Source organism: Manduca sexta, chromosome 4, assembly GCF_014839805.1.
Source record: "Manduca sexta isolate Smith_Timp_Sample1 chromosome 4, JHU_Msex_v1.0, whole genome shotgun sequence".
Lineage (NCBI taxonomy): Eukaryota > Metazoa > Arthropoda > Insecta > Lepidoptera > Sphingidae > Manduca > Manduca sexta.
The window spans coordinates 1,054,382-1,081,749 of record NC_051118.1 but is presented as its reverse complement, the minus strand read 5'-3'; the positions used below and the strand labels follow the sequence as shown (position 1 = coordinate 1,081,749).

The 27,368-nt window shown below is 36.5% G+C and overlaps 1 protein-coding gene across 5 annotated transcripts; it reads right to left on the bottom strand.

The window, feature by feature from the left end:
- Positions 1 to 484: 484 nt before the first annotated feature.
- Positions 485 to 21,848, bottom strand: LOC115453676 (pancreatic lipase-related protein 2). 5 transcript variants are annotated; one of them, XM_037441093.1, is made up of 8 exons: positions 21,759 to 21,848; positions 6,018 to 6,302; positions 5,437 to 5,533; positions 4,669 to 4,829; positions 3,958 to 4,080; positions 2,892 to 3,134; positions 1,508 to 1,688; positions 485 to 795 (listed from the first exon to the last, which is right to left on the bottom strand). In XM_037441093.1, the coding sequence occupies exons 2-8, from the start codon at positions 6,292 to 6,294 to the stop codon at positions 636 to 638; spliced, it is 1,242 nt and encodes a 413-aa protein (XP_037296990.1). In that variant the 5' UTR covers positions 6,295 to 6,302; positions 21,759 to 21,848; the 3' UTR covers positions 485 to 635. The 5 variants fall into 5 exon arrangements, with proteins under 5 accessions (XP_037296990.1, XP_037296984.1, XP_037296980.1 ...); XM_037441087.1 differs by lacking the exon at positions 21,759 to 21,848 and adding an exon at positions 19,028 to 19,112; XM_037441083.1 differs by lacking the exon at positions 21,759 to 21,848 and adding an exon at positions 18,840 to 18,977.
- Between the last annotated feature and the right edge of the window lie 5,520 nt (positions 21,849 to 27,368).

Below are 27,368 nucleotides of genomic sequence, written 5' to 3'. Positions count from 1 at the left end.
CAATTGAAGTTGACAATACATTAACATATAAAATGCAAATTGGTTTAATATTTCCTTGGCTGAACAAAGAGGTGTTCAAGCACCCGAAGTCGATATATCTCATTATATCGGCTTAATTGAGTATACCCGTGACATTTCATACAAAAAAAAACTAACCCCCTTATTCATAGACGTTATTTATCTAAGGACGGACCATTGCTGTGATAACAAGTCTGTTTCTCTGCTTTGTTTATCTGACAGCCAACTAGATTCTAGTTGTATCTATATTAGCCAATCACAACGACCCTGTTTACGCCATACAGTCAGTACTGAGAAACAGACTTGTTATCACAGCAAAGATAGGACTTAGATAAATAACGTCTATGAATAAGGGGATAACAGTTTACAAAAAAAGGTAAAAATAAATTTGAACTACATTATATCTATTACCCTAATAATTAATGCTCTATCTCACTATATCCCATCTACCTTTAATAAAATCACATTCACGTCTGTTTTCTATAAAAGAACCAATTTTAATCTTCGATCCGAAAATAAACCAATCAAAGAAACAAACATGTCAACAAAATCTTTGTCGATTCTTTAAAAATGGACTGATAGTGACTGGGATCATTCATAAAAAGCGGTAAGAAGTTCTATCCCAAGAAAGCGCCAGGGCCTAAGGGCTGGATACTCTTGAGCACGCCCTCAGTATTAGCGTAGGTCGCCCCCGCCTCCCCTAGACCGTAGGGGGAAGCCGAGTCGGTCTGCAGGAAAAACAAGCCTTGCACTTGAGGAGTACTGTAACCCATCAACCTGAAAAAAATATAAGAATCTAAATTACCTTCAGAAAGGACAAGTAACCGATCTCAGGGCAACGTGAGCACAACGCGTAGTGGAAGTTTTTACGCACAATAAAATTTTTACTTTCTTTTTAGGTTTAATATAAAGGAAGTTTAATCCTATTTCTTACTAATGAATGGTTGTTGGAAGTAACCGCAGAAACAGGATAAAATTTGTCCTGGATTAACACTCACAGTTACTTGTAATCCCAATTGCCTCCTATGGGAAATAATATAATTTTTTTATGTTTTTTAAACTGCGCTAGCATCGTACCGTGTTTCAGAGACTGTAGCAGGCACGCTTTTCACGAGGGGGAGAACCACGAACAACTAGTATTATAATAAAGTATAAACGTTTTTAAAGCAATCCGCTCATTGATGGTAAATGCTCCAATTGCCCATAGACAACAAGGGCGGATCCAGGGGCGAGGATCATTGGGTCATGACACACCCCCTCTTAGGTTGGGTTTACTTAACTATTGATAATTTTTAATGAATTTCATTGACATTCAGAAAAATAAATATTTTTTACGACAGCACAATTTACTAGATCTCAGCTATATGACCCCCGGCCCCGCCCTTTGTCTCGACAGCTAGATCGGCTCTTGATCATCTGTCATTCACCTGTTAATTATAAACGTAGTTCTAACATGTAATAATTACCCTGGCTGCTACAAAATACTTACACTTGCTCCTGTTTGCAATTATGTGCTCTGAATTCGCTCCACCCGTCGCAAGGGACCGCGACGAATGCCGTGGGGTTAAGGATGGACTCCTTGTACAGATACCACGCGCGTCCATGGCTGCAGGTCTGCAGCACGCAGTCAGGCTGCTGGGTGCCGCCGTTCGGGTAGAAGTCGGAATGACCTGAAATTTAATTGATATTATTATTCTTTATTTTCTTTTTACATTTTATATTTACCTTAAAAATACATACATTTTTTATAATTACATATAAAACATGAATCACCCTCCGATGGCGAACCGCAAGACTCATATTATTCTTTATTTATAAAGTTACTTTTTACATTTTATATGCATATCTTAAAAATAACAATACATATAAAAATATGAATCACCCTCCGATGGCGAACCGCAAGACCCAAGCCAGTGGTGAGGGATTTAAAGCGAGCAATGCCATGTCCAGCAATACTGTCTTTTGCCTTATTATTAATATTTTTAAAATTTAATATTTTCTCGAAAAAATTATAAATTATTATTAAAATTATATGGGCAATTGTTTCTGGTAAGGAACAAAAATCGACTGCCCTAGAATATGGCATAACAAACACGACACGAAGATCCGTTTCGTTAAATTGTGATGGGTGTGATTGGCCGAACCAACGCGTGAGTCACACAGTAGTCTGTCAATCAATTATTATGAAACGACACTGACTCGTATTCGCTACATAACATTCTAAAAGAGTTTGACCAGCAAGGGACGTCATATCCTTTGACAACCGGCATTCAAATATGCTACATATAATAAATTATCTATAGCGAGGATAATTACGGAATCACAATATTGAATTATACGAAAACAGTGACGGACAGGTACTGACTATATCATTATAGGGAATAGAGATCAAACTTCTTTACTCAGAGTATAATAATGGTGGTTATGTAATTATTACTTAGATATCTACACTATTGTCAAACTTATTACATAATTGTATGTTCCCCTAAGGAAAACAAAATTATACGCCTTGCAAAACACAATAGTGGTGGTAGGTCTCTTACGTATGAGTGTCCGCCTGGGTAGGTACCACTATAGGTGTAGCTAAGGGAACTATTGGACATAAGACTTCACATCTCATGTCTCAGGATGGCGAGCGCAGTGGAATACCAAACAATTCTTTGTAATTCAAGGTGTTGGATGGTGTTTCTACTGTTTATGGGCGGTCGTATCGCTTACCAACACGCGAACGGCAAGCTCGTTTCACAATTAGAAGCAATAAAAGAGATAATGTTATTTAAGTATCACACCTAATCGGTAAGCAATTAGACTGTAATGTTCACATTTCTACTATTTACTAAGCTGATAAACATACTTCAAGTTTCATATCTTACCAGCAGGCTCTGTGATCCCCAAAGATCCGTGCGTGGTGTGAATAACATCAACGAAGGTAGCATCGGTTGCGTTAAGTTTCAAGTCCTGCCCAGCGTTGAAGAAGCACGGTCCGGCGGGGTCTAGTCCGGATATCCGACCGACCTGGTGACCGGTGAGCCGGGTGAACTCCTTACCGGTGAAACCGCTGATGTGCGCGCCCAGGCTGTGCCCGATTAGATGGATCTTATTCGGGTTGAGGCCACCTGGAAATTTGATGGTCTAAATGTGATTTTCTAGCATCACGCCTTTTTCGTTTGCAGTCGTAAGCTGAGATGTAACACCATATTTATCCAGCCAGGCACCATATTATAAAGGGCGAATCTATTGCTAATTACACGTCACAACAATAGACTCCATTCTCCAGCGTGATATTGAACGGAAAAACTTAAGGAGAATTCGACCCTCGAATCAGAGACCTGAGCATAGTCATACAATACAACTACGTCACTGTGTCTATAATGAACTTGCATGAAGCATAGATCTTTATTTATCTAGATAAATTAAATACCTTTTCTTACGGAAGAACCTTATTAAAACATATTACTGACCACAATTTAACCTTGATACACGCATACGCACCATTACTCTGTAATACAAGATGATCTCACGACACCATCATTATCCTATTACCATAATTGTACCATTAGTAAGCTATAGTTAGCACTCAGCTATGCTTTTAGTTTATGGGAATTTTGCATATTCCAAGTGTAGTAACGTCATGAACAAATACCTATTTAAAAGTTACACTTACGTTCTGTTATGCCATAGGAATTCTAATTTTGTTTTATATAACTAGATGACAATACTCGTTTATCAATGGGAAGCCTTCAAGCAGAAACATGGCAATGCACATTACTGCTTGGCGACAGGAATAGACAATATAGCCTGACCAAGAAAATCAAAAACCTATTTTGTGAGCGCCACTTTGGTTTTTTGTTACAAGTTATAATAAGAAATTTGTTTAATATTTTACCGCAATTTGGCATGGGTTTTACCTGGCCAGGCTACAGAGGTTAACAAACTTACGTTGGACCATGGCAGCGAGAATCTCGCCTAGTTTCTCCCCGATGTAGCGCACATAGGTGGTGGCGCGCAGGTAGAACCAGCGGATGTACGCGCTCGAGTCCAGCGCGAGCACGTTGTACTGGCCTGTAACCAACCATTGTAATGGAGTTTTTAATATTTTACCATCTGCGATATCTCATTGTAATTTGTTATTCACGAATCAATTTCTGCCTTTTTTTGAGTAATACCATCGATAGATAGGAAACGAACCGATGCGGCGCGGTGGCTTTTATAATACCTTATACTAATTGTGTAACTTATACTGCCCACTGCTCAGCACGGGTTCCTCCATATTATTTCATAATTTTATTTCGTATAAAGAGGGTAGGCCTTAGTCTGCCACGCTGGAATGTAGGTTTCCTCAGGATGCTTTCCTTCACCGCTAAAGCGATAATTCATTGACAATACACACCCAACGCGCGTCGTCTCGTTTGCGTTGAGTTTTTAATCCGAGGGCACAAAACACACGTGGTCTGTCTAGAAAGCAATCCAAATTTACTGTCGCTGAACAAGCGGCGATTAAAAATAAAGGATATAATAGGTGAAGAAAAAAATTGCGAAAACACTTAAATATTTAAAAAATTTCAGTGCAGGTTTCATACTGATGTGTCTGGAGTGTGGAACGCTATCGGGAGCGCTAGTGAACAATAACACAGGTTTATTTAGAATCACCTTTCTTATGAAAAGCATCGAGCACATCCCCCAATCCCCCTGAGTCAGGGTCGGACATGAACCCGTGCGCGATGATGATGAGCGGTAGTTCGGGGTCGAATCCGCGCCACGCCGGGATCAGCTCCGCTGCTTGTGTGATGTTGAACGTCACCCGCAACGCGCTGAACAACAAAAAATCACGTTATAGGTTTTGTCAAATAGTAACAATCTGTTCCACCAAAATTATAACATAAAAAAGTGCACGATAGCGGTGTTTGGAATTGCACGGACTGACGAGACAATTAGAAACCCAAACACATCTCTGATTTTAGTGACGTTTCTATAGTTTATCAGTTATAGTTCGCTTTAACGGTGAAGAAAAACATCGTAAGGAAATACATATAGGTAAGAATTCATAAGAACTTCAATAGTGCGTGAAGTCTGTCAATCGCACTAGGTCAGCGTGATGGATTGAGGCCTAAACCCTCTCAGTAGTAGAGGAAGCGTGGGTCATCAGGAATAATATACATAAACAGAACTGGTAACATTATTTAATGCAAAATATCGACCAAAATAGACAAAACTTTATTTGTCACCTTATTGAATATTTGCTATAAGTACCAGTTTAAAAAATATATTTGTTGCATTTACGTCGTCGTCATTGTAAAGATGCGAATGGTCAGTCATTTTATCAAGATGTTAGCTATGTTGGGTCCCGTAAGGGGTGATCCCACTGATGTTACAGATCCTGTATATTACAATCTATGTATTTATTGAAATATCACTTACGGTGTGATGAACTCCAGTTTGAGTTGGTTCAAGTCATCGTCTTTCAGAAACCTAGCTGACGCGTAATCCACGCCCAAAGCTTTCTTCACCAGCTCGCCTGTCAATTAAAAAAATGATAGCCATTAAGCATCACGACATCATCATATTGATATTTGTTTTCCTAATTCGGCCGGACTTAAAGAAAAGGAATTGAGATTACTTATGGAAAAGAGAACTTTGGGCCTCCAAATATTTCACAAATTTTGTCAAATGCACATTTATTGTCGACGAGGGATTGATGCAAGCAGTAATTTTACTTTAGCTTTCTGTAAAATGAGTTTCCTTAATAATAAAGAGCTAGTCATATTAATACACATGTCTCCAGCATGGCTCGACTGTTATAAAATCTGGACACTTAATATTTATTGGAAACCAAATTTAATTTGCTCTGGTCTTACTATCGGCCGTTTTCAATAAAACATTAAAAACAAGTCATTTGTAAGCCTGTCAAAATATAACAATTATGTTCTGATTACTATCTATTTTCGCGAGGAATCGAAGGAAACGATTCAGATCATCGATTACATGGCAGATATACTCACATTGACTGGTTGCAGTGAGTAGCACGACTGACTCTACCGGTTGCGCGACGGCTCCTGCCTCCTTCTTCACGCCACTCGCCACCACAGTGACAATGTTCCCATCTTTCGCACTTTTTGTAATATCCACCACGGCTGTCGCGCCATTATTGGCTCCAGAAGTAATCGTATTAACCACTCCACGGTTAGCATCTTGAATGCTTTTGCCGAGAGAGCCAACAAACCCTGATAGCTGGGCGTGAGAACCCACCAGTAATGTCAGGAGCATCAGTGTGATCATGGTGAAGCCTGGTGAGGTAAAAATATAAATAAACGCAAGATAGAGTTAAGCGGAACTCTGGAAAGGAGTTAGATGGGGATTGAAGTTAGGCAGGCGGCCGGTCGTAAACAACTTTGTACTTACCTCCATAACAACCGTTACGCTCCCCCATATACAGTTCCAAACATGCCGGCATAGTTATGTAGATAACATAATTTAGAGAGCCGAAGGATAAAAATCTCTCGTCAACCGAAGTTCTATCTTACTGCTCAATTTACAATTTCGTGCAGTGGAGTGTGATTTTTTTTTAACATAGAAACCTTCAAAAAAATGCGTATTCAACTCAACACACAATTTTGAATTAACTTGTATTATTTTATGTTATGAAATTAAATTAAATTAAATATTTGTGATCATTACTATTTATTAACGTTATTGTATGAATGTAAGTAGTGTTATTATCGTAAACATTCAATGTATACTGTTATCGTGCAATATTTCTTATAATTTTTCTTCTTCTTGCTCTGAAACACCTAAATGTTGTATACACCTGTAAAGGCATTTCCTACTGTGAAAATTCCTATATATTTAAATATCGTTATATTGCATTGTGACATGTCGTTGGTGTAACTAGTAAATAAATAAATAAACTCTGAATGATTAAACGAACAAAACTAACGAGGTAAGAACTAACAGACAAAGGCAAAGACAAGACATGGACAAAGAAGAACACCAACTTACACATTCATAGAGATTAAACTTATTAAAAGTTTAAAAATACACTAAAATTTGTTAAATAAGAGAATATCTACTTACCTAAAATTTACTTTAAGTCTCAGCCAAACTGTCTTATGTATGTAAAAAGTTTAGAGAAAAACTAGATGTCAAAAAGAATGACAATCTTAGCAAATATATTAATAACGGCGACTTTCATAAAAGACACTAACAAGACAGTACAATTGTAAATTATTATATTATTTTTTGACAGCTGAGTTCAAAGTAGCGTTATTATAATAAGGATATGTCTGAAGAATTGCGCATCTCTTTATATATCGCGGGACAGTTTGCACAAATGCTCTAGCTACCGTTACGGATAATGTAATAATAAAATACATTATCGCAATGACGACACAAATATGAGAGCTGTTTAATTATCTTTAATGATTTATGAACTAAATTGACAGGTTCAATGCATGGTTGTCTGTTTGAATAATTATAATTAATTGAGTAGATAATATGATCACGTGTAAGGATAGTATAATTTCTTCAAGAAAACACTTATATTTCACAGCGATCACTTTTAATGTTTCCTCTTCGATAGCTTAGACATAACTGACAATCTGTTCCAACAACAAGTATAAAATCAACTCTTATTTCAAAATACCGACATTACTCTCATTTATATTAATATACAAATACCCACAAAAGTAACATCATTCACAATAAATTATTAAACAAGTATGATGTATCTAACAGCTCGGCCATCCTTTTCGAGTGAGTCCCCTCACTCAGCCGGAATACTTGGGGATGATATAAAATCATACAAATTCTTTTCATCATAATCCAATAGAATCATCACTTGTATGTACAATGTCAAATGATTCGCACCATTTGCTTTCCGCACCGAGCAGTGTGAGTGTATGCTATGTAGTGTGGTGAATGGTCATCTGTGCGATGCCAATTACTTGGCACCATTCGCTATCTGCACTGACCAATGTTGATGTGTAGTGTGGTGAATGGTCATCTGTGCGATGCCAATTACTTGGCACCATTCGCTATCTGCACTGACCAATGCAATGTAATTATGTTCGTATCTGCGGTCATCTATGCAATGCCAATTTCTTGGCACTATTCACCATCTGCACTGACCATTCATAATTCGTCTTGTTTTATGTCGTAGGTCAACTCTAGTCGAATTCAGTTATATCATATGCGGTGATTACAAAGTTATTTAATTTACATTACCAAATCCATTTATTCATTTTTCACAAATCATTTATCACAAATTAACTTAACATGCATCAATCAATCTTTCACTTTAATTACCATCTAAGGCGAACTATTATTTTACTTATCATTCTCATTACATTCTAATATTTCGTCGCCGCTATTGTCGTTTTCGCTACTTTCACTGGTCATATCCTTATAGCTAAGCCAAGGGTGAATCTTGTCTACCGATACAACGTTTTGATATTTCTTATTACCTCTTCTACTCAAGGGAGTGTCTTCAATCAGGAATCTATCGTTATCCAAAATTTTTATAATGCAGTATGGACCATGAAATTTGGCTATAAGTTTTTTCGATTTACCTATGTGCTCTTTATCAATTATCGTCCGTTCAACTCTAACAAGATCTCCAATATTATACGATGTTACATTCTTTCTTCGTTTATCAAACAGTTTTTTAGAATATTGTTGTTGTTTCTCAATCCTGAGCTTTGCTGCTGATCTTACTTCTGCCAAATCATCATCAGTAACGCGAGTAATTATTTCATTTAATACCTCGTTAATCATATTTTCGGAAGAATTCAACACCTTAAAACCAAATAACAACTCGGAAGGACTTTTACCTGTAGCTTTATTCATAGTTGTATTCATGCCTAGTTGAATATCGCCGACATATTCGTCCCAGATATTATCACCTTTACCATGACACTTTGTACTTAAGGCATCTAATATGGTTCGATTGTAACGCTCTATTTGACCATTCGCTCTTGGGGTGGCAACAGCGTTAAGGATATGTTTAATGTTTGAACTCGTTATAAAAGATTTGAACTTTGCGCTGGTAAAATAGGTACCCTGGTCAGTAATTAGCCGTGATGGGGTTCCAAAATTACTGAAATATTCTTTAAATACTCTTATCGCTGTTGTGCTTTTAGTATCCCGTACGGCTTTAATATTAATAAATTTCGTAAAAGAATCAATAATAGCTAGAATATATGTGTTGCCTCTCTTTGATCGAACAAATGGACCTAAATAATCGGCATGAAGTGTATGAAACGGGGTGTCTATTTTTGGTATTGGATGTAGCATACCTTCCTTGCAGCCACTCGGGGCCTTATGATGTGCACATTGAAGACATGCGGACACATACTTCTTAAGAAAGCGTCGCATTTTAGGAAACCAAAATATTTCGCGGATTCGGTTCAACGTTTTCTCATAGCCAAAATGGCCTACCTCGTCGTGGTTCATTCTAAGTATCTGCCACCTTACTGCTCTTGGTACTACCCATTTCTGTTTATCACCGACAATTCTAAATACGTTATTCCCTCTTAATTGGTAGTTTTTGTAAATATCTGATATAATACTCGTATTTTTGTCACGTAAAATGTCTCTAATTCTGTTTATTTCGTCATCATTACTCTGCACAGTGGAAATCCAATCTTCCGTGTTAATATTTAAAACGTCAAGAAAATGTGTCTCATCATCATCTGCAACCGGCTCAGTTACAGGAGCTCTACTAAGAGCGTCCACATGTAACATACGTGTTCCAGCCCTATACACGATTTCACAATCGAACTCCTGAAACTGCACCCACCATCGAGATATCCTAGGGATGAGGTCTCGCTTTGTTAATGTTGTACGTAACGCATTACAATCGGTGATGATTTTAAATTTTAATCCTAGCAAATAAACACGAAAACGTTTCAACGAAGCTATCACAGCTAAAGTTTCCAATTCAAATGAATGCAATTTTTGCTCATCTACGTTTGTCTTCCGACTGTAATATGCCACGGGCCTAAGTGATCCATCGCAGTGTCTCTGCATTAAAATGCCAGCGACTCCTAATTTAGAAGCATCAGTGTGCAACTCAGTCTCTAGTTTGACATCATATAATGCCAAAATAGGACGTTCAGCTAATTTTGTTTCAAAGTGTTAAATGCACTAAAATGTTCATCGTTCCACTTCCATATAAAATTTGATTTTAATAAATCGGTAAGAGGGCGCGCTATTAGAGCGAAATCTTTAATAAAACGCCTAAAGAAACTAGCGAGTCCAATGAATCGCCTAACATCGTGTACATTTCTGGGTACTGGAAAATTAGAGACAGCTAAAATTTTATGCGATCCTGGTCGTATGCCCTCACCACTAACTTGAAATCCTAGGAAATCGATTTCTTTGTAGAAGAAATTGCACTTTTTAAGCTTCAATGTAAGCCCTGCTTCAGACAGTAATTGTAATACCTTCTCCAAACGCTCAAGTCCTTGACCAAAAGATCTGGCAGGTATAAGTATATCGTCCATGAATATTATTGCGTAATCGACTTTAGATCTTGATAAAATCTTGTTCATGGTTCTTTGAAATATAGACGGCACATTGGCCAAACCGAATGGCATAACGAAAGCAGTCTTTTCTTGAGAACTATCCGCTATCGGTATTTGGTAGTAACCAGATGCGCAATCAAGTGAGATGAATAAAGAGTTTCCTGCCAACATATCTAATTGGTCGTCGATTAATGGTAGAGGATAGTGTTCCTTCCTTGTTTTAGCGTTTAGTGCTCTGTAGTCTACACACAACCTTTTTCGCCTGTTTTCTTCTTCACAAGTAATATTGGACTTGCATACTGGGAATTAGACTCACAAACAATATCTGCTTCTATCATATCCTCGACCATTGATCGCACTAACTGTCGCTCTGAGTACGAAAGCCTGTACGGCCGATAGACAACCGGTTTATTATCCGTTAACTCGATTTCCATTTTTACTATATTTGTAAACCCTAAATCCTTTAAGTTAGTCGAAAAACACTCTTTATACCTAATCAACAGCTCCTTTAATTGATTTAATTCAGCGAAAGATAAATTGGGGTCATAGTTAAGTTCAGTGCAATACTGATCATCATCCACACATAAAACATTAATATCCATACAATTATTTGAACTAAGAGCACGTGTTATCAAAGAGTCTGCTGTTATAACAATTACATTATCAGATAAATTTTGAATAACCAAAATACCCTGACCTCCTACTATTTCATATTCACCTGGCATAAGGTAGTATTCATAACCAGGTTTTCCACGAAGTGATCCTCGCACGTATACAGTTCCGCAAAAATCTATAGGGCAAACAGTTCTAACAAGGCACATCTGTTTGGGCTGTATAGAAACGTTTGAAACTGATGTAAGGTAAAATCTCTCACGTGTTTCACGTGTAAATATTAAAGAATCATAAGTTTTCGTTATTACAATACCTGGCTTCTCTGTAAAACTATGCTCGATCAATATAGGATACTTGATAACATTATCTTCCACGATTAACGCTTCGATCTTTTCTAAAATATTCTGAATTTGTACAACAACAGTAGCACATCCTAATGGTAAAACAATGTTACTGCCTATACCCCTCATAGTGGGTAGATTAGAATCAGACCACGAAATCCCTAAATCTTTAGCATCGCTATACCTGATTAAAGTGCATTGGCTACCTAGATCCACAAATCCTAAAATAGAATGTCCATTAAGTTTTACCTGCATTGTATATTTATCATTATTACCGACAACGTTTTCCGTGTCTACCCGTAATATATCTTTTTCATTTGTTTTACCACCTTTGCTAATATCCGAGGGTAGTTTTGTGCAGTTTATGGTCGTATGTCCTAATCTATTGCATATGTTACATTTCAATATCCTTTTCGTACATCTGAAACTAAAGTGACCGGGTTCATTACAATTGTAACAAACTATCGCACCACTTGCACCTTTAACTTTTGTGTCATTGTTAACAGATTTAACATTTGAACTACTCGATAAAGTACTAATCTTTTTATCATTGAATCGTGGCTTATCTATATCACGCAATTGTTGTCTAGTAGACTGAAAATATTTTAAGACTTGCTCGGGTTCCTGACAATTCAATGCCTTAGCACCTAACCTTAGTGATCGATCCTCGATACCGTACAGTAAGCAATCTACGGCCCGTGTCCCCTTAATATCACAGCGATTTAGTAACCTAATCTTTTCGTAATAATATAGTTCTAACAAGTCATTGTATTTAACTCGTTTTGATAACATTTCCGTTAACATCTCCGCGTAATCTTCACTGCAAGGAAATGACTCAGTCAACTTATTTTTCCACTCTAGCCACGAAAACGACATGGTAGGTAGCGTCTGGTACCAGGTTTTCGCTACACCTACCAATTTTGGCAAAGCGTAGTGTATGATTTGATCATCACCCCACTTGTACAATTTTGCACATTCGTCAACCTTATTCAGCCACATTTGTATAGTCTGTCCTTTTACCATCGGATCAAAGTCTGGAATAACATTTCCTAACAACGGAAACTTGTTACCCTCATGTCGACTATTATTTACAAAACTATTCATCAATTCAGTCAAAAGTAAATAAGTCATATTGTCTGTACTATTATTGGAACGTCTTACCGGTGAGCTGGGTCGTTGACGCGTCGTTCTTGAGCCACTGCTCGCGCGTGCTTCACTTCGGCGAGACCGCCTACGCGGACTACTGTCACGAGTGCGGTGTCGCCGATGCTCTTCACGATGTCGGGTAGAGCTGCTCGAACTCCTGTGTCGACGCCGACATCTAGAATCATGGCGCTCAGAAACGTTGGTACGGCTTCTTCTTGCTGACGACATTCTGGCCATTATCTCGCTCCCAGAGCTATCCCTGGTACGCTTTCTCTTCTCCTTTCGACGATCCATATCAGACGTTTCATTGTCACGTTCTTGATATTTCCTTTTGCTTGAACGCGAATCACAACAATTTTTGGCCATATCAGGTGTTTTCTGGCCGCTTTCCATTATGCTCCGTGTATTGTAGTACAAATATAAACGATAAAACGTTGTAATGTGAGCGTCTGCACAAAGATATTATGCAGTTATTCAGAGTTAATCCCACTTCTGAGATGTAAGGATAGTATAATTTCTTCAAGAAAACACTTATATTTCACAGCGATCACTTTTAATGTTTCCTCTTCGATAGCTTAGACATAACTGACAATCTGTTCCAACAACAAGTATAAAATCAACTCTTATTTCAAAATACCGACATTACTCTCATTTATATTAATATACAAATACCCACAAAAGTAACATCATTCACAATAAATTATTAAACAAGTATGATGTATCTAACACACGTAATCGTCTATTAAAAGCTTATTTGTTCAACATCAAGTTTTCGTAAAAAGTGTTATTGCAGAATATATTGTATAAATTTAACGTTTTTTTATATTATTAATATGTCGAATTTTGTATAATTTATTTTATTTAATACGTTGAGATGTTGCTGTAGTGGCAAGAGGTAAAATAGGACCTACCATCACCAAGATTTTGAAACACGAAATAATGTTGACATATGCACATATATATTTTATTTTAAGCCTTACACGGCCAGTTTTAATATTTGATCCCACTTTTTATCTTTAATCCGAACCAGAAAATTCCTTTTTATTGATTTTCGTTATCGATCGAAAAAAGTGATTGGTGTCGTTTACTGAAAACGGCAAATAGGGAATAAAAACTGCCTTCTTTATTATTATTATAAATAAGGACCTGTTTCACAACTTCTTGATAAATGCTACGCGTCACATAAATGTATAAACCGATCAATTACAAAAGTCACACTACAACCTATGCCTCCAAATAAATGGTAACCGAATGAATACTACCTACATTAGCTGTTTAATAACTGTCAAATAAAATTTACTTAATAGTTGTGAAAGCAATATTATATAGGGTTTTCAAGAGACAAAAAATACGAAATAATATTTTTTTCAAATAAAGTCTGTACCTACGCGGCGGTACTTCGACACAACTACGTGATCGCATTCTGTAAAATTAATAAATTAAAGATTTTTTTGCCTGTTTGAAAACCAAATAATTAAAGTTATTTTACATGTTGCGAAGTATTGTCTTTGGCTTAGTAATATATTATGTTTTCTTATAGTAAAGATTTTTATTTTATCATTCGTCACTTGATGTACTAGAATTACTGATAATTGTGTTACAGATTAGTTTGTATTTTTGATTAAGAATTAAGTCTAAGCCACGACTTGTAGCTTGTATAAATATACTATTTTTTGTTATATCAGATGGCTATGTGAAATAATTGCAAATTTTATTTCGCAGCGTGTATAATTTATGCAAATCATTTTAACATGCATATTAATTTATTAGGTAAGTATATTTTAAAAACAAGCGTCTTTTTAAACTGTATTATATAACACGGATAAGAGAGAGAGAGAGACGCTATAGCACGATGAGATATATTATAATATGTTGGTAAAGTTTATGGGAAATCTATTGATCTATAGCAGGGGTGGCCAACCGGTCGATCGTGGCAAAGCAAAAATATAAATACGTAGAACAGACCGCGCAACATACCTAATCACTAACTGCTGCACGCATCGTCTTGTATCATTTTTTAATCAAAATAATAATAAATTGTGTACTGAACTATGTTGTTTCATTTAAGATTTCAAGATGTATGTAACTTGGTAGATCGCACAGAGTATCATCAGTGAAAAATAGATCTTAGGTCTTACCAAGGTTGGCCACCCCTGATCTATAGCAATGCAATCAAAATTTTGCCTGACTAGGAAAAATAACGTAATGTTTTGGTAAAAAACAATACTAATTTGATAATTTTATAAAATAAAAGAGCATAAGTGGCGCCTCCATAGCAGGTTTATTTTCCTAGGCCAGCTATAATGTTAACCACGGAAAAATATTTTGCCAACAAAAGAAATTGTATCTCTACGCGGCGTTAGAAATGTTTCTTGTGTCCATCGTGCTTGAAGACCGGGTAAGTATCTATAGATAGTAGGTATTTAAGATTCGCAGGCCAAACTTTCCATGGATGATGATAGTAATAAAATGAGTCGCGCTTTAGACATATTTTTCTACCCGGGCCCCCTGCCTGGACTAATAATAGAACGCAATAGATCCCGAGGCGAGCAGAGGCGCAATTACTGCATCCAATTTTTATGTGTATTTACAAATACAAATATACACATATAAAAAGTTTATATTCACACAACATGACAAGTATAGAAAAGAAAATCGTACATATATGTATACTAACTTTAGTCTGCTTTTCCAGTATAAACATTTCCCGGGATAAAAATGTCAGTGAAATATGATAAAAAAGATGGGTTTTATTTTACGATTGCTCCGTCATAAAAGTACAAGTTGTTAAACTGTTAATATGCATGTGTATCAGCATCACGTCTATTTCCCAGGTGTAACACCCACATCGCGATCTGTACATAGTAGTGATGTAACGAATGTCATTTTTTGAACATTCGCGAATGCGAATGCGAATATCTGCTACCGACATTCGCGAATGCGAATGCGAATGTTTAGTTTTTGTTCAAATTTGGCGCCAATTTTCTATGATGATTATCCAAATTTTATTATTATCTAAGATGATAATTATCTAAACGTTAAAAAGTTATGCAAAGACTGATAAAAAATTATAGAAGAATTTGTTTTTGTTTCTTTCAATTGCTTTTAATTTCTTAGTGGCTAATGTGTTACAAGTTCTAATGAGAATTACATTTTTAAGCTTTATTAAAGTAAACGAAATATTTTTTTTTATTTTTAAAGTTTAATATTCCTCTACTCAAGTTTAATTACTAACTTAAAAACATGGTAAAAATAGTTAATTAATTGGTATGTTTTAAGAAAGAGAGGTATTTTTCTTTGAGAGTCTATAATTTTTTGTTTGTTTGTTTAGACTATATTTATAGTTTATTGTAGAAGAATATTGTTTTAGTTTAGATTTTGATTTTATTAACCTACTATTACACACACACAGTATTACGAATATTATCTCGGAAGGGGTCGGCAGAGGCGCAACCAGAGCACCCACTTTTCGCCAAGTGTGTTCCGTCTAATAATGTGACAGGGGCGAGCCTATCGCCATTTCGGGCACAAATTTCACACTCCGGGCTGATACTGAGCAGAAAAACCCAAATATCACTTTGCCCGATCCGGGATTCGAACCCAGGACCTTAGAGCGCTGCCGTACCGCACATGCAGTAGAACTATGCCACCGAGGCAGTCTACTATTATCTTCAAATTTTTTTTTCTGATATTTACATTCGCAGAAATTTTGCGAATGCGAATGCGAATATCCAAAAATATGCGAATATTCGCGAATGCGAATGCGAATGCGAATATTCGTTACATCACTAGTACATAGCATCACGTCTTATTCTCAGGTGTAACACCCACATTTCACCAGCTATATCAGAAAGCGAGCGTTTTGGTATTTCAAAACATAATTCCAGACTCCAAGCTGATACTGAGCAGAAAACCCAAATATCAATTTGCCCGACCCGGTATTCGAACCCAGGACCTGAGAGCGCTACCGCGAATCCAGTACAACTACGCCTCCGCGGCAGTCCGTAATAATCAGTCAGACGTAATATGCAAATGTGTCTTATTAATGTTTTACGACGCAAGTGACCCTGTTCGTGAGGTGGCGCTTCCCTCGCAACTTGTTATTATCACGTTTATCTTTCACAACAGTTTATTTTTATTGGAGACCGTGGGTTAGATTCCTTATTACTATCAAGTCACCTGCAAGTCTTAGAAAAATGTATATAAAATCGACTTGGAGTTTGGATGGGAGAATTACCAGTCTACAGTCTGTATACTGAACTACACGCCACAATTTAATAAGATTTATATAGGTCAAACAAAAAGAAACATAGGGATCCGTGTGGATAAAAATATAGCTGACGTAAGACACCGACGCTCTACAACGTTTACAGTTGCTGAACACTTTGAAGAAGGCTCCAATCATTATCTGCGACTAGACAAGCCGCAAATCATGGCCAAAGAACACCGAGTCCTTACTAGGACGATTCGCGAGGCTATTGAAATTAAAAAACATCCTAATTTCAATATAGAAGATGGTTGGAATCTTGCACTAGCCGGGGATCCAGTTCTACATTTAATTAAATCGGAACTCAAAAGACCGGCTGCCAGACCTCAAGACACTGTGAGATCATTTTACGATCGGACCGTCAACGGCTAAAAAAAATTAAAGTTGTGTAACTGTAACATGAAGCGGCGATAGCCTAGTGAAGCGGCGATAGCCTAGTTGGGTGTGGAACGGTCTGCCAAGACGAATGTCCGCAGGTTCAAATCCCAAGGGCACACACCTCTGACTTTTCTAAAAAATCATGTGTGTATTCTTTGTGAATTTATTGTTCGCTTTAACGGTGAAGGAAAACATCGTGAGGAAACCTGCACATCCGAGAAGTTCTCTGTAGGAATTTCGAAGGAGTGTGAAGTCTACCAATCCGCACTAGGCCAGCGTGGTGGACTAAGGCCTAATCCCTCTCCCTCTCAGTAGTAGAGGAGGCCCGTGCTCAGCAGTGGGCAAGTATATAATACAGGGCTGATATTATAACTGTAACATGTAGGTAGATATTGTAAGTTTGACTTTTCGGATGACCAACACCTTATGTAATTTGTTATACATATATTTTTTTTTTAACATATTTCTGCAAGACGTTATTGTTACTTTGGTTGTTGACTTCTTTTTAAATGTGAATATTGTTGCGGTTATTTCATCATGAAAATACCACTAAATTTGTTGATTCCGTCCATCTCTTCCTAAAGTATAAAACATCATTTTAATTTCCTACCAAAACTATTAAATACTTTACTAAGGAATAGTTTGGAAGTTTAAAAGTTTCAAAAAGACCCAAAATTATTATTTCAAGAAATTATTACTAGTAAATCTTGCATATTCCCGTCCATTACTCACATGCCGTCGACTATGTAACAAATTACTCAAGGACGTGCCCAGGGCTTTAACGGATCAAAGTCGCGTTGCCAAAGTATTAGAAAAAACATATTAACATTTCAAACATGATTTGGCAAGTTTTTTTTTGTACAATAAGCTGTCCACGCAGTAGTAAAAAATAGCAATAAATAGACGGTACACAACGAACCACATACTGGAATTCCCATTATAAATGTGTTTTGCAAACAAATCATCCAAACATATTCGTTGGATTAGCATTATGCTGTTTTTTCAGGCCGTTCCGATGCAGCGACGGTTAAGAAAAAGACTGTTTAAATACATTAGAGTAATATAAGCCGTCGATGAAGTGGAAACTTTATTGATAAATGTACCTATTTTTTAATTATCTTAACTAGTAAAGAGTCAAATTGTTGTATAAGTCATTAAGAGATTCAAATATTTCGAAGATATGTGGATACTTCAATTTTAAGCTACCGACCTGCCTGCAGCCAGCTTGGTGGACGACACTTAACCCTACCACATAGAAGCCATTGTTTAGTAACATGGCCATTATAAGCTAGAGAAAATCGTTGATGTATATTCTAAGGAAATAAAATACTTTAATACATTATAAGTTGCAAGGACTATTTTGAAAATAAATATTATGAATAAAAGTTAAAATAAAAAAGAAAACGGTCGTAATTTTTGGTTAATTAAATAAGAAATAAATATATCTCGTAAACTACCAACATCTTCAACCCCATTAAAAATATAAAAGAGATTAACACTGTTAACAATATAAAAAATCAATAATATGTATAATAAGGATACAAAATTATCACTTACACCTTATTTCCTCTGCAAAGCAAAAATCCAATGATACAATACGTGCTTCGTGGCTCTTGTATTGCGAATAAATAACCGCGATCAATATAAAGCAATACTCGGCAGAAATGATTTCATCTGACCACCGCCGCTCGTGATCTGAATACAGCTTATATACCCTGATTAGAAACAACTGTAAGTATACATACGGAAAATACAAACTGCAGTCTTCTATTTTTTTAACCGGTCATAAATGTCACCCGTCTTCTACACGTGCTGTGACGCCGCTTTCGATCGTATTAGTGTGTAGAGATTCTAGATTCTCGGGTACTTCTGAGCTCTAGAGAAAAATATAGTTCCATACATAGAGGGATTTTATTCTCGGAGTAGCAAACGGTCAATTATTATTATTACTAAGTGATTCACTGGATTTGTATTCCGTGCTATGTTATAATATTGGGCGAGCTTGTCGGCATAAATTATGAAGATGCTCCCCATAGGGAAACGGCGCACTAACCCTAATTTAGAATGTTTCGACGTGAAATTTATTAAACTACTTATAGGAAAAAAATTAAACATAATATTTCATTTTTTTTAATAGGTCAGGGAAAAAGACTTTTCGCATATCGTATGCATAGACTTGTAATAAAATCTCTTTAGCTGTACTAATTGTATCTGGCTGCTTTAGATGTTATTAAATTCCAAAAAAAAAATTGATATCTATATATATAAAAATGAATTGCTGTTCGTTAGTCTCGCTAAAACTCGAGAACGGCTGAACGGATTTATCTTATCTTGGTCTTGAATTATTCGTGGAGGTCTAGGGAAGATTTAAAAGGTGAGAAAAATTCGAATAATTGCCGGGAAAATCCTCAAAACAGCATTTTTCTATTTCCCATACAAACGTTTTCTAAATAAAATGGAGAGTCAATTTGTAATTTATTACCGCTGCATAAAGTTCAAATTCGCGTGCGCGTTGGAGGGTCTAATATCGCGTTCTGAAACTCAACAAAAGTGAAAGTGAATCGCGAACGCGACAAAATTGCATAGTCTCAAAATACATAGTACATAAATAGTGGTCGGCTTCGAGAAACTCAATTTTAGCTAACTTCAGTTGTTAATATAATATATAACTCAAAGGTGACTGACAGTGATATATCAAGGAACAGCCCAAACCATTGGACGGATCGGGCTAAGACTTTACATGCATAAAGCTACTATGACGTAGGCATCCCCTAAGAAAGGATTTTGATAAATTCTACCCTTAAGGGGATAAAATAGGGGATGAAAGTTTGTATAAATGTTCTTAGATTTTCGACTGATTGAACTGAAATTATAGATTGGGGATAAAATTAGTTTGAACCTATAAGTACCGGGAAAATATGTAGCAAGACTTTTATCAAATAGTGGAATTTTATCCTGGAAAACACCTTCACGCGGGCGAAGCCGCGAGCAAAAGCTAGTCTTTAATAAAAATTCGTAAATCTTGGCGTACCCTGGCTGTAACTTGTGCATCGAAAATGTATGGCAAAAATGCTCATAACATCATCATGATGGCTCAGGGGAGAGACTAAAGGAAGGTTTTTAAGCTAAGCCGGTAGTATCTTATAGTACGTAGCAAACCACTGTCTACAATGTTCTTCAACAATAGACATAATTATTACAGTCCTTATTCCTCAGTCCTTACACATTGTTACTAACGGCAGAAATATACAATGAGGTGGTATCTATTCAGATATATGCTATGCACGTATCAGACAGTGAATTATTTATTAATTTATTCATATTTCAGATCTCTGTCTAACATCGAAAACGACGAACAGGGGAGAAATATTTAATACAGACATTTAGCTATATAATTACCCCCTTATTCATAGACGTTTTTTATCGAACGATCGAGTAAGGCTGTGATAACAAGTCTGTTTCTCAGTGCTGACGGCATGGCAGTCTTCGCAGTGCGTAGACGTAGGGTCGTTGTGATTGGCTAATATTGAAATACAACAATAATAACCAATCACAACGGCCCTATGTCTATTTCTCAGTGCCGTTGGGCACTGAGAAACAAGCTTGTTATCACAGCTTTACTCCGTCCTTAGATAAAAATCGTTTATGAATAAGGGGGTTAGTCATAGACCGAACATCAGAGCCAAATTTTTGTTCCGAAAGTTGTTACCAATAGGTAATAAGTCGCTCTTATTTGAAATGTCTGTATAACAAGATGTCACAGCGACCTTACATATTAATACAATAATAATATATTTACAGAAGATATACTAATATTCACATTAAAAACGTGCAAATCATGATATGAAAAAATATAAAGTATAAATACTTTGGTGTTTTGCTATTTCACGGTAGACTGAGTAAGCATTAGATAAGCGCAATTTTTTTTTATGATAATCTACCTAATGTCCACTCTATATATTGTTAGAACTCTTTGATTTAATTCATTTTTTATTTACATTTCTTCTATAATGATATGATTTTGATTATTAATATTACAATATATGTTAGGGGAGAAAACAATATGTTAATTAGGATTTTTTTATATACTTAATATACGCGTACATCAATGATACCCCACTGCACCTGATGGTAAGTGGAATGGGATCCAATAGAATGTCGATTGAAGTGAGATGATTACCCTTTTACAGTCGACACAATTATGCCGGCCTGTTGGAACCGGACATACACAGGCTGATCCCGGAACGCGACACACTTATGTGGGTCACTATGGCGGGCTTTACCACCTTGTGTATGGTGGTCGCTATCTGGGAGGATATAGAAATATATATCTTACCACCAGTAACTTTCCATTCCAAGTAATATTTTGTTTAGTTTCATATTAGGTACATATGTACAACAAATACAATAGCAGTAATTGAAAATAGCACAGATAACCTATAGATAATATTATTTGTTTTTGTTTAATTTACGTACTCTGAAAATATCCTGGACAGCCACTATACTACCGTAAACTACAAGAAAAACAAATCTTTCACCATTCTATAATATAAAAATAATTTAAACACGGCTAGTTGATGTCTCACTTCAATAGCGAATAACAAAGAACTATTGACTTAATTACACTTGATTTATTTAAGTACTCACCTTACTTAAGGTAATAAACATCTTTTCTATTACACTAACCGCATTACCTATTTTTCCCGCCAAGCAACAGAAGATATAACTGTCAAGTCTTTTTGTGCGGCTAGGTGTTACTCGCGGCTCCGCAGGCTTTAAAAACCTCTTCCGAGATGAAAGATGCACTGAGTGATTTTCTAAATATCCTAACATCTTCACTAATTATAACAGCATATATTAATATAAGGTGTTTCTTTGTCTTCGCAGATTTACTGTGTTTGGATAGTAAATATATTTAGTGAAAGAATACCGGGATAATGCGATGAATCAAAGAATAGAATAATAGACTCCAGAACGTAATATAATTATTTTTGTTTGTTATTTTGTCACAGCGTACGTACGCGTATCATGCTAAATCAAATCATAGGATTGAAATTCTAATAACAGAAAAAAGTTAAGCTTTAATATGTAATATATAGGGTAAGACGGGCACAGATGGATCTTGGAAACACACGGGACGAGCGGCACGCGTCGGGTTACTACGAGAGAGTACAACAGGCCTAGACAGATGTAGATTTCTGCCCAGACGACGTTGCATGCACAGCTAGTCCATGAAATGGAATTGAATAATTTTAGACCTATACAATGTTATACATTATTTAGATTCCGTCCAAATTAACTCTACGGCCAGTTCGCAAAGCAGCTCTCACCAAAGAACGGGGAAGAAACTCTGGTGTTGTTAATTTCAAAATCAGGTTAAGGTAATAAAAGGTAATTTTCAACTCTCATACGAATGCTCAACCCTTTAAAGAATCATGAAACACACACAAACTCACACATTTAACCCCCGAAGGGGTATTCAGAGGCCAAACTGGTGCACCCACTTTCCGCCGTGTGAATTCCGTCCCGTGATGTGATAATGGCGCCAATCGCTATATCAGGCACAAATTCCAGATTCCAGATTGACACTGAGTAGAAAAACCTAATATCACTTTTTAGCCCGACCCGGGGAGCTGACTTCAACAACTAAACTACCTAGGCAGTCATGCAATAATTTTATATTGAAGTAGGTAAAATGTATGCGATGTTTTGATGAGGTGGTTCACACTGACCGTGACAATGACACAACACGCTGTTTATCTCAGTATTTTTCGTAACTATATACAACATAAACTTCCGTAACTATATGTAGCACCTACCGTGTATAAACGAAATCATTTTGACATTGCGTTACCAAATTAATCCATCCCCTTATTTTCTTTAAAATTACACTTTACAATAAGTTACTTGAACCACAGATATTAAATAAAAAAACAGTTCCGAACAAAATAAATGGTGTTGAAAAGTAATTTCAATCTTCTATACCCTACAGCCATTACTATTATACTAAGACAATTCGTCACAGCGGTAACTTCACACATACAGTCAGAAATTTACCTTTAAAACTTAACATTGGTATAACCCAGTGTAGTTAGCATTAATAGTTACGTTTAGATAATCTCACCTTTGCTATCTCGTTAATACTTAATATTCATTCCGGAACACAAGTTTTGGGTTATAATTATGTTAAAAACTTTAAGTTACTTTGTATACAACGCGTACCCGATTATAATCTGTTTTGTGTGTAATAAAATAAAAATAAAAAAAAATAAATAAAAAAAATACATTCACGTACTAGCCATATTCAGACCAAACTACAAAATTATAAAAAATATAAAATTAAAACTGGTATTTTTGGTGAAAATATCCGTTTTTCATGGTTGATTTTTGGCACAATGTTAACAGAAGTCAAGACGAGTTATGGTTTCATTTAGTAATACAGTTTCAAAATCACTCTGTATATTCTACACCAGATATGCGACAACGCGTGACATCAATTAAACAAATACGTAGTACCCGTGGGGAATAAACAATTATGTTGTGTAATAAATTGTTTACGATGTATAGTCCGATTCTATTATATCGCATTTGGATGGGGCTTTTAAATAATACGAAGTGATAAACCCGAGTAATGCGGCATTAGATATTATAATCTATATACTATGTGAGGTGCATTGCACTGCTCCGGAAAATCCTATATGACGACCACTACCACTGTGTCAAGAGTGTTACGACCAAGAAGAAGACAAGGAAAGTTGTCGGCGCAACAGTCTTCTAGGCGATCAAGGCGGTCGCCAAGGGGGGCAGGAAAGGGATGCTGACCCCCCCCCCCCCTAGAGATTCTATAAAAGTTGTTGAATTAAAGTAACCAAAGTCCTTGACAAAGTCAAAGTCTTTGACTTGACTTGACTTGTTTAATCGATCATTCCTGTACGTCGAAACTAGAATGAATTCACCAATTCCATTCCTAATATTCTATACGCTCAATTACGCTCTGAAAATGTGCTTTCGACTTACAATTCATACTTTTCTCATTTCCCATATCAACGTGTCGTATGAGTGTTTGAACGTATTTCCACTAAGTGAGGGTGAACCATGCGATTCTGTTTAACCTTTCGAGGATAAAGGCAAGTTATAATTTGTAATTTGCTAGGGAAAAATTTACTACTTTCCTGTGGTGTTATTAGTATTAAGATAAGAACGTATATGTAATGACATATATGCTGTATAATCACATAGCGTGAAGCGTGAGCAAGTCTACCTTCGTCTCTCCGAGAACTACAGGGTTATTCACAAGTTCACCTTTGATTCATATTAAAAATGACCAGATTAAGGAAAAACATTATACATTGTGGTGGTCTTAAGGCCCCATTAATTTAACAGATGACCTCGCGCCTCTGCACTTGCCGCGAGTGTACTCGTTGTGCATCAAACCGGAATAACACGTGAGTGTTGAGTTACATACCTTTTACTGTATTTGATGAAAATTATATTCAAAAACTATTTTGCCAGTATCCTACACAATCTGAAGAGTCCAAGTTATGTTCTAACAATATTTCACAATGTTGCTAGACTACAGAAATGGTGTGACAGGGGTATACAGTTCGATTCTTGCATACAAGTGGCGATAGTCTAGGTTTCGAGTGGAACGCACTGCTGAGACGAATGGTCGCAGGTTCGAAACCAACGGGTACCTACGTCTGACTTATTGAAAGTTTTATATGTATTCTTTGTGAATTATCGCTTGCTTTAACGGTGAAGGAAAACATCGTGAGAATATTTGCATACCTGAGAAATTCTCCAAAAGCCAATCCGCAATCTAACGCGGTGGACTTAGGGCGAATCCCTCTTGATAATAGAGTAGGCCCAGCAGTAGAAAAGTATTAAATACAGGGATGATATTATTATTATTGAAGTATATTTAGCTGCTGTATTTTTTGTACCTACTTAGTACTAGGTTATACGTCATCTCTTTTATATGCCGACAATACCAAGAGTGTGTTTGAGCACGTACGAAACACTTTTTTCTTTGATTTCTTAGGCGTTTGACGTACACCTCTTCTTTATCATTGGTTAGGGACTAAATTAAGCAAACTTATATCTACAGTTGCTAATTATAATTCTTTACCTCTCGAAAGACAACAGCAAGCTGTTTATCCCAATGGTTTCCTGTGAGAACGTGATACTCCGTCAAACTTCGGCTTTATTTTCTTGAATTTAGCGTGGAATCGTATTCTGCAGCGTCTGTTGTCATAACCGCGATGAGGTGCATGACGTGCTTGTTATAACACATGTAAATCAAATGACAGGGAATCAGGGGCCTTGGTATTAATACCATTCCCTGGCTTTACCATTTTTGCGAATTATTATTTAATTTGAGACGTAGATAATACATTCAAACGACCCCAGCTTACTTCTATCTCATGTACCTGTACAGGCAAGCCATAAACGTCAGACTCGTTTTCTCCCAATCTCAATGTCTTTTCAAACCGACAAGTTAGAATATGTACAAATTTTAGTTGCCTTGTAATCAAATCCAAACCCTCAATTTTCCCAGACTAATCGCACCTTTACTCAAAAAAATTACTTCCTTCCTAGTTAATTCTTGATAAACGATTAATTTATTACTTACCTTTCCTTAATATGTCATCGACTTGCGAGGAATAAAACCGTAAATGCAAATACGGTAAGCCAAGTTCAATACTCGGAGTCAATTATTTGTAGACAATAATGCTATAGGAACACTTACGAGGAAGAAAATATTGATAAAGCTTTATAAAAATACCTCTTCTCTTCTAGATTCTAGAATATTTATAAATAATCAATAGCCTAGTTGGGAATGTGACGCACTGCTAAGACGAATGTCCACTGATTTAAACCTATGGCACAAACATCTGACTTTTCTAAATTATGTTTTTGTTTATCAGTCATCGGGCACAAGGGCAAAGGAACAACACAGGAAAGCAACATCGTGAGGAAACCTACATACGTAAGAATTCTATATAATTTTTTTAGAAAATATGTATAGTTTACAAACCCTCCCTACGCCAGCGTGGTGGTCTAAGGCCTAAACCCTCTCAGTAGTAGAGAAGCCCCGTGACTAGCAGTGGGACAGCATTTAATACAGTGCTGGTATTATTATAGTAACTATTATAAACTTAAACTGTTGATCTGTTTGACAAACGTGATTTTTTGGGAAAATTACATTTACAAAATTATATTCTGAAAATAAAAAAATACATATAGGTGCGTATTGTGATTATAATTTTAATACTTTTGTACCTTTTATTACAAATTAATATTTATATTAGTGGTTAATGGAATAATTATACATGTTTATTCTTCGTTCTTACGAATGTTTCAATTACATAATATGTATAATCAGCTGTCTTCGTTTTGGTTTTCCGATAAATTGGCCGCGATATGTTAACCCCGGCCATTTCTTTTCGCCTCGGGTTATCTTTTGAAAATTTGCAGCCTTCGCCACTGCGTACCACCCTGGTCAAGTTGGTAAATAATAATACCAGTTCTGTATTATAAACTGTCCATTGCAGAGCACGGGCCCTCTTGTTTACCGAGGGTATTGGCTTTATTCCACCACGCTGCCTAGTGTGGACTGATTTCACATACCTACAAATTCTAATGCCTGCCTCGGTGGCGTAGTGACTGCCTCGGTGGCGTAGTTGTATTGCACGTCCGGTACAATAGCGCTCTGAGGTCCTGGGTTCGAATCCCGGGTCGGGCAAAGTGATATTTGGGTTTTTCTGCTCAGTATCAGCCCGGAGTCTGGAATTTGTGCCCGATATGGCGATAGGCTCGCCCCCTATCACATCATGGGACGGAACATACTTGGCGAAAAGTGGGTGCCCTAGTTGCGCCTCTGCATACCCCTTCGGGGATAAAATGCGTGATGTTATGTATGTACAAATTCTAATGAAGAATTGTCAGGTAAGTTACCTTACGATGTTTTCTTTCGCCGATAGATAAATATTGACGAAAATGTAGATATACGATAGTAAGTTTATTTGTCGAGAAACAAGCATACTTCTATCTCAACCCCATATTAGTTGGAGAAAAACTGATATA

Coding starts and splice junctions, on each gene's coding strand:
- LOC115453676 (XM_030182389.2), bottom strand. CDS start 6,469: ATGCCGGCATGTTTGGAACTGTATATGGGGGAGCGTAACGGTTGTTAT. Junction 5,534..6,017: donor ACTCACTGCAACCAGTCAAT/GTGAGTATATCT, acceptor TTTAATTGACAG/GCGAGCTGGTGAAGAAAGCT. Junction 1,689..2,891: donor GGGGATCACAGAGCCTGCTG/GTAAGATATGAA, acceptor ATTAAATTTCAG/GTCATTCCGACTTCTACCCG.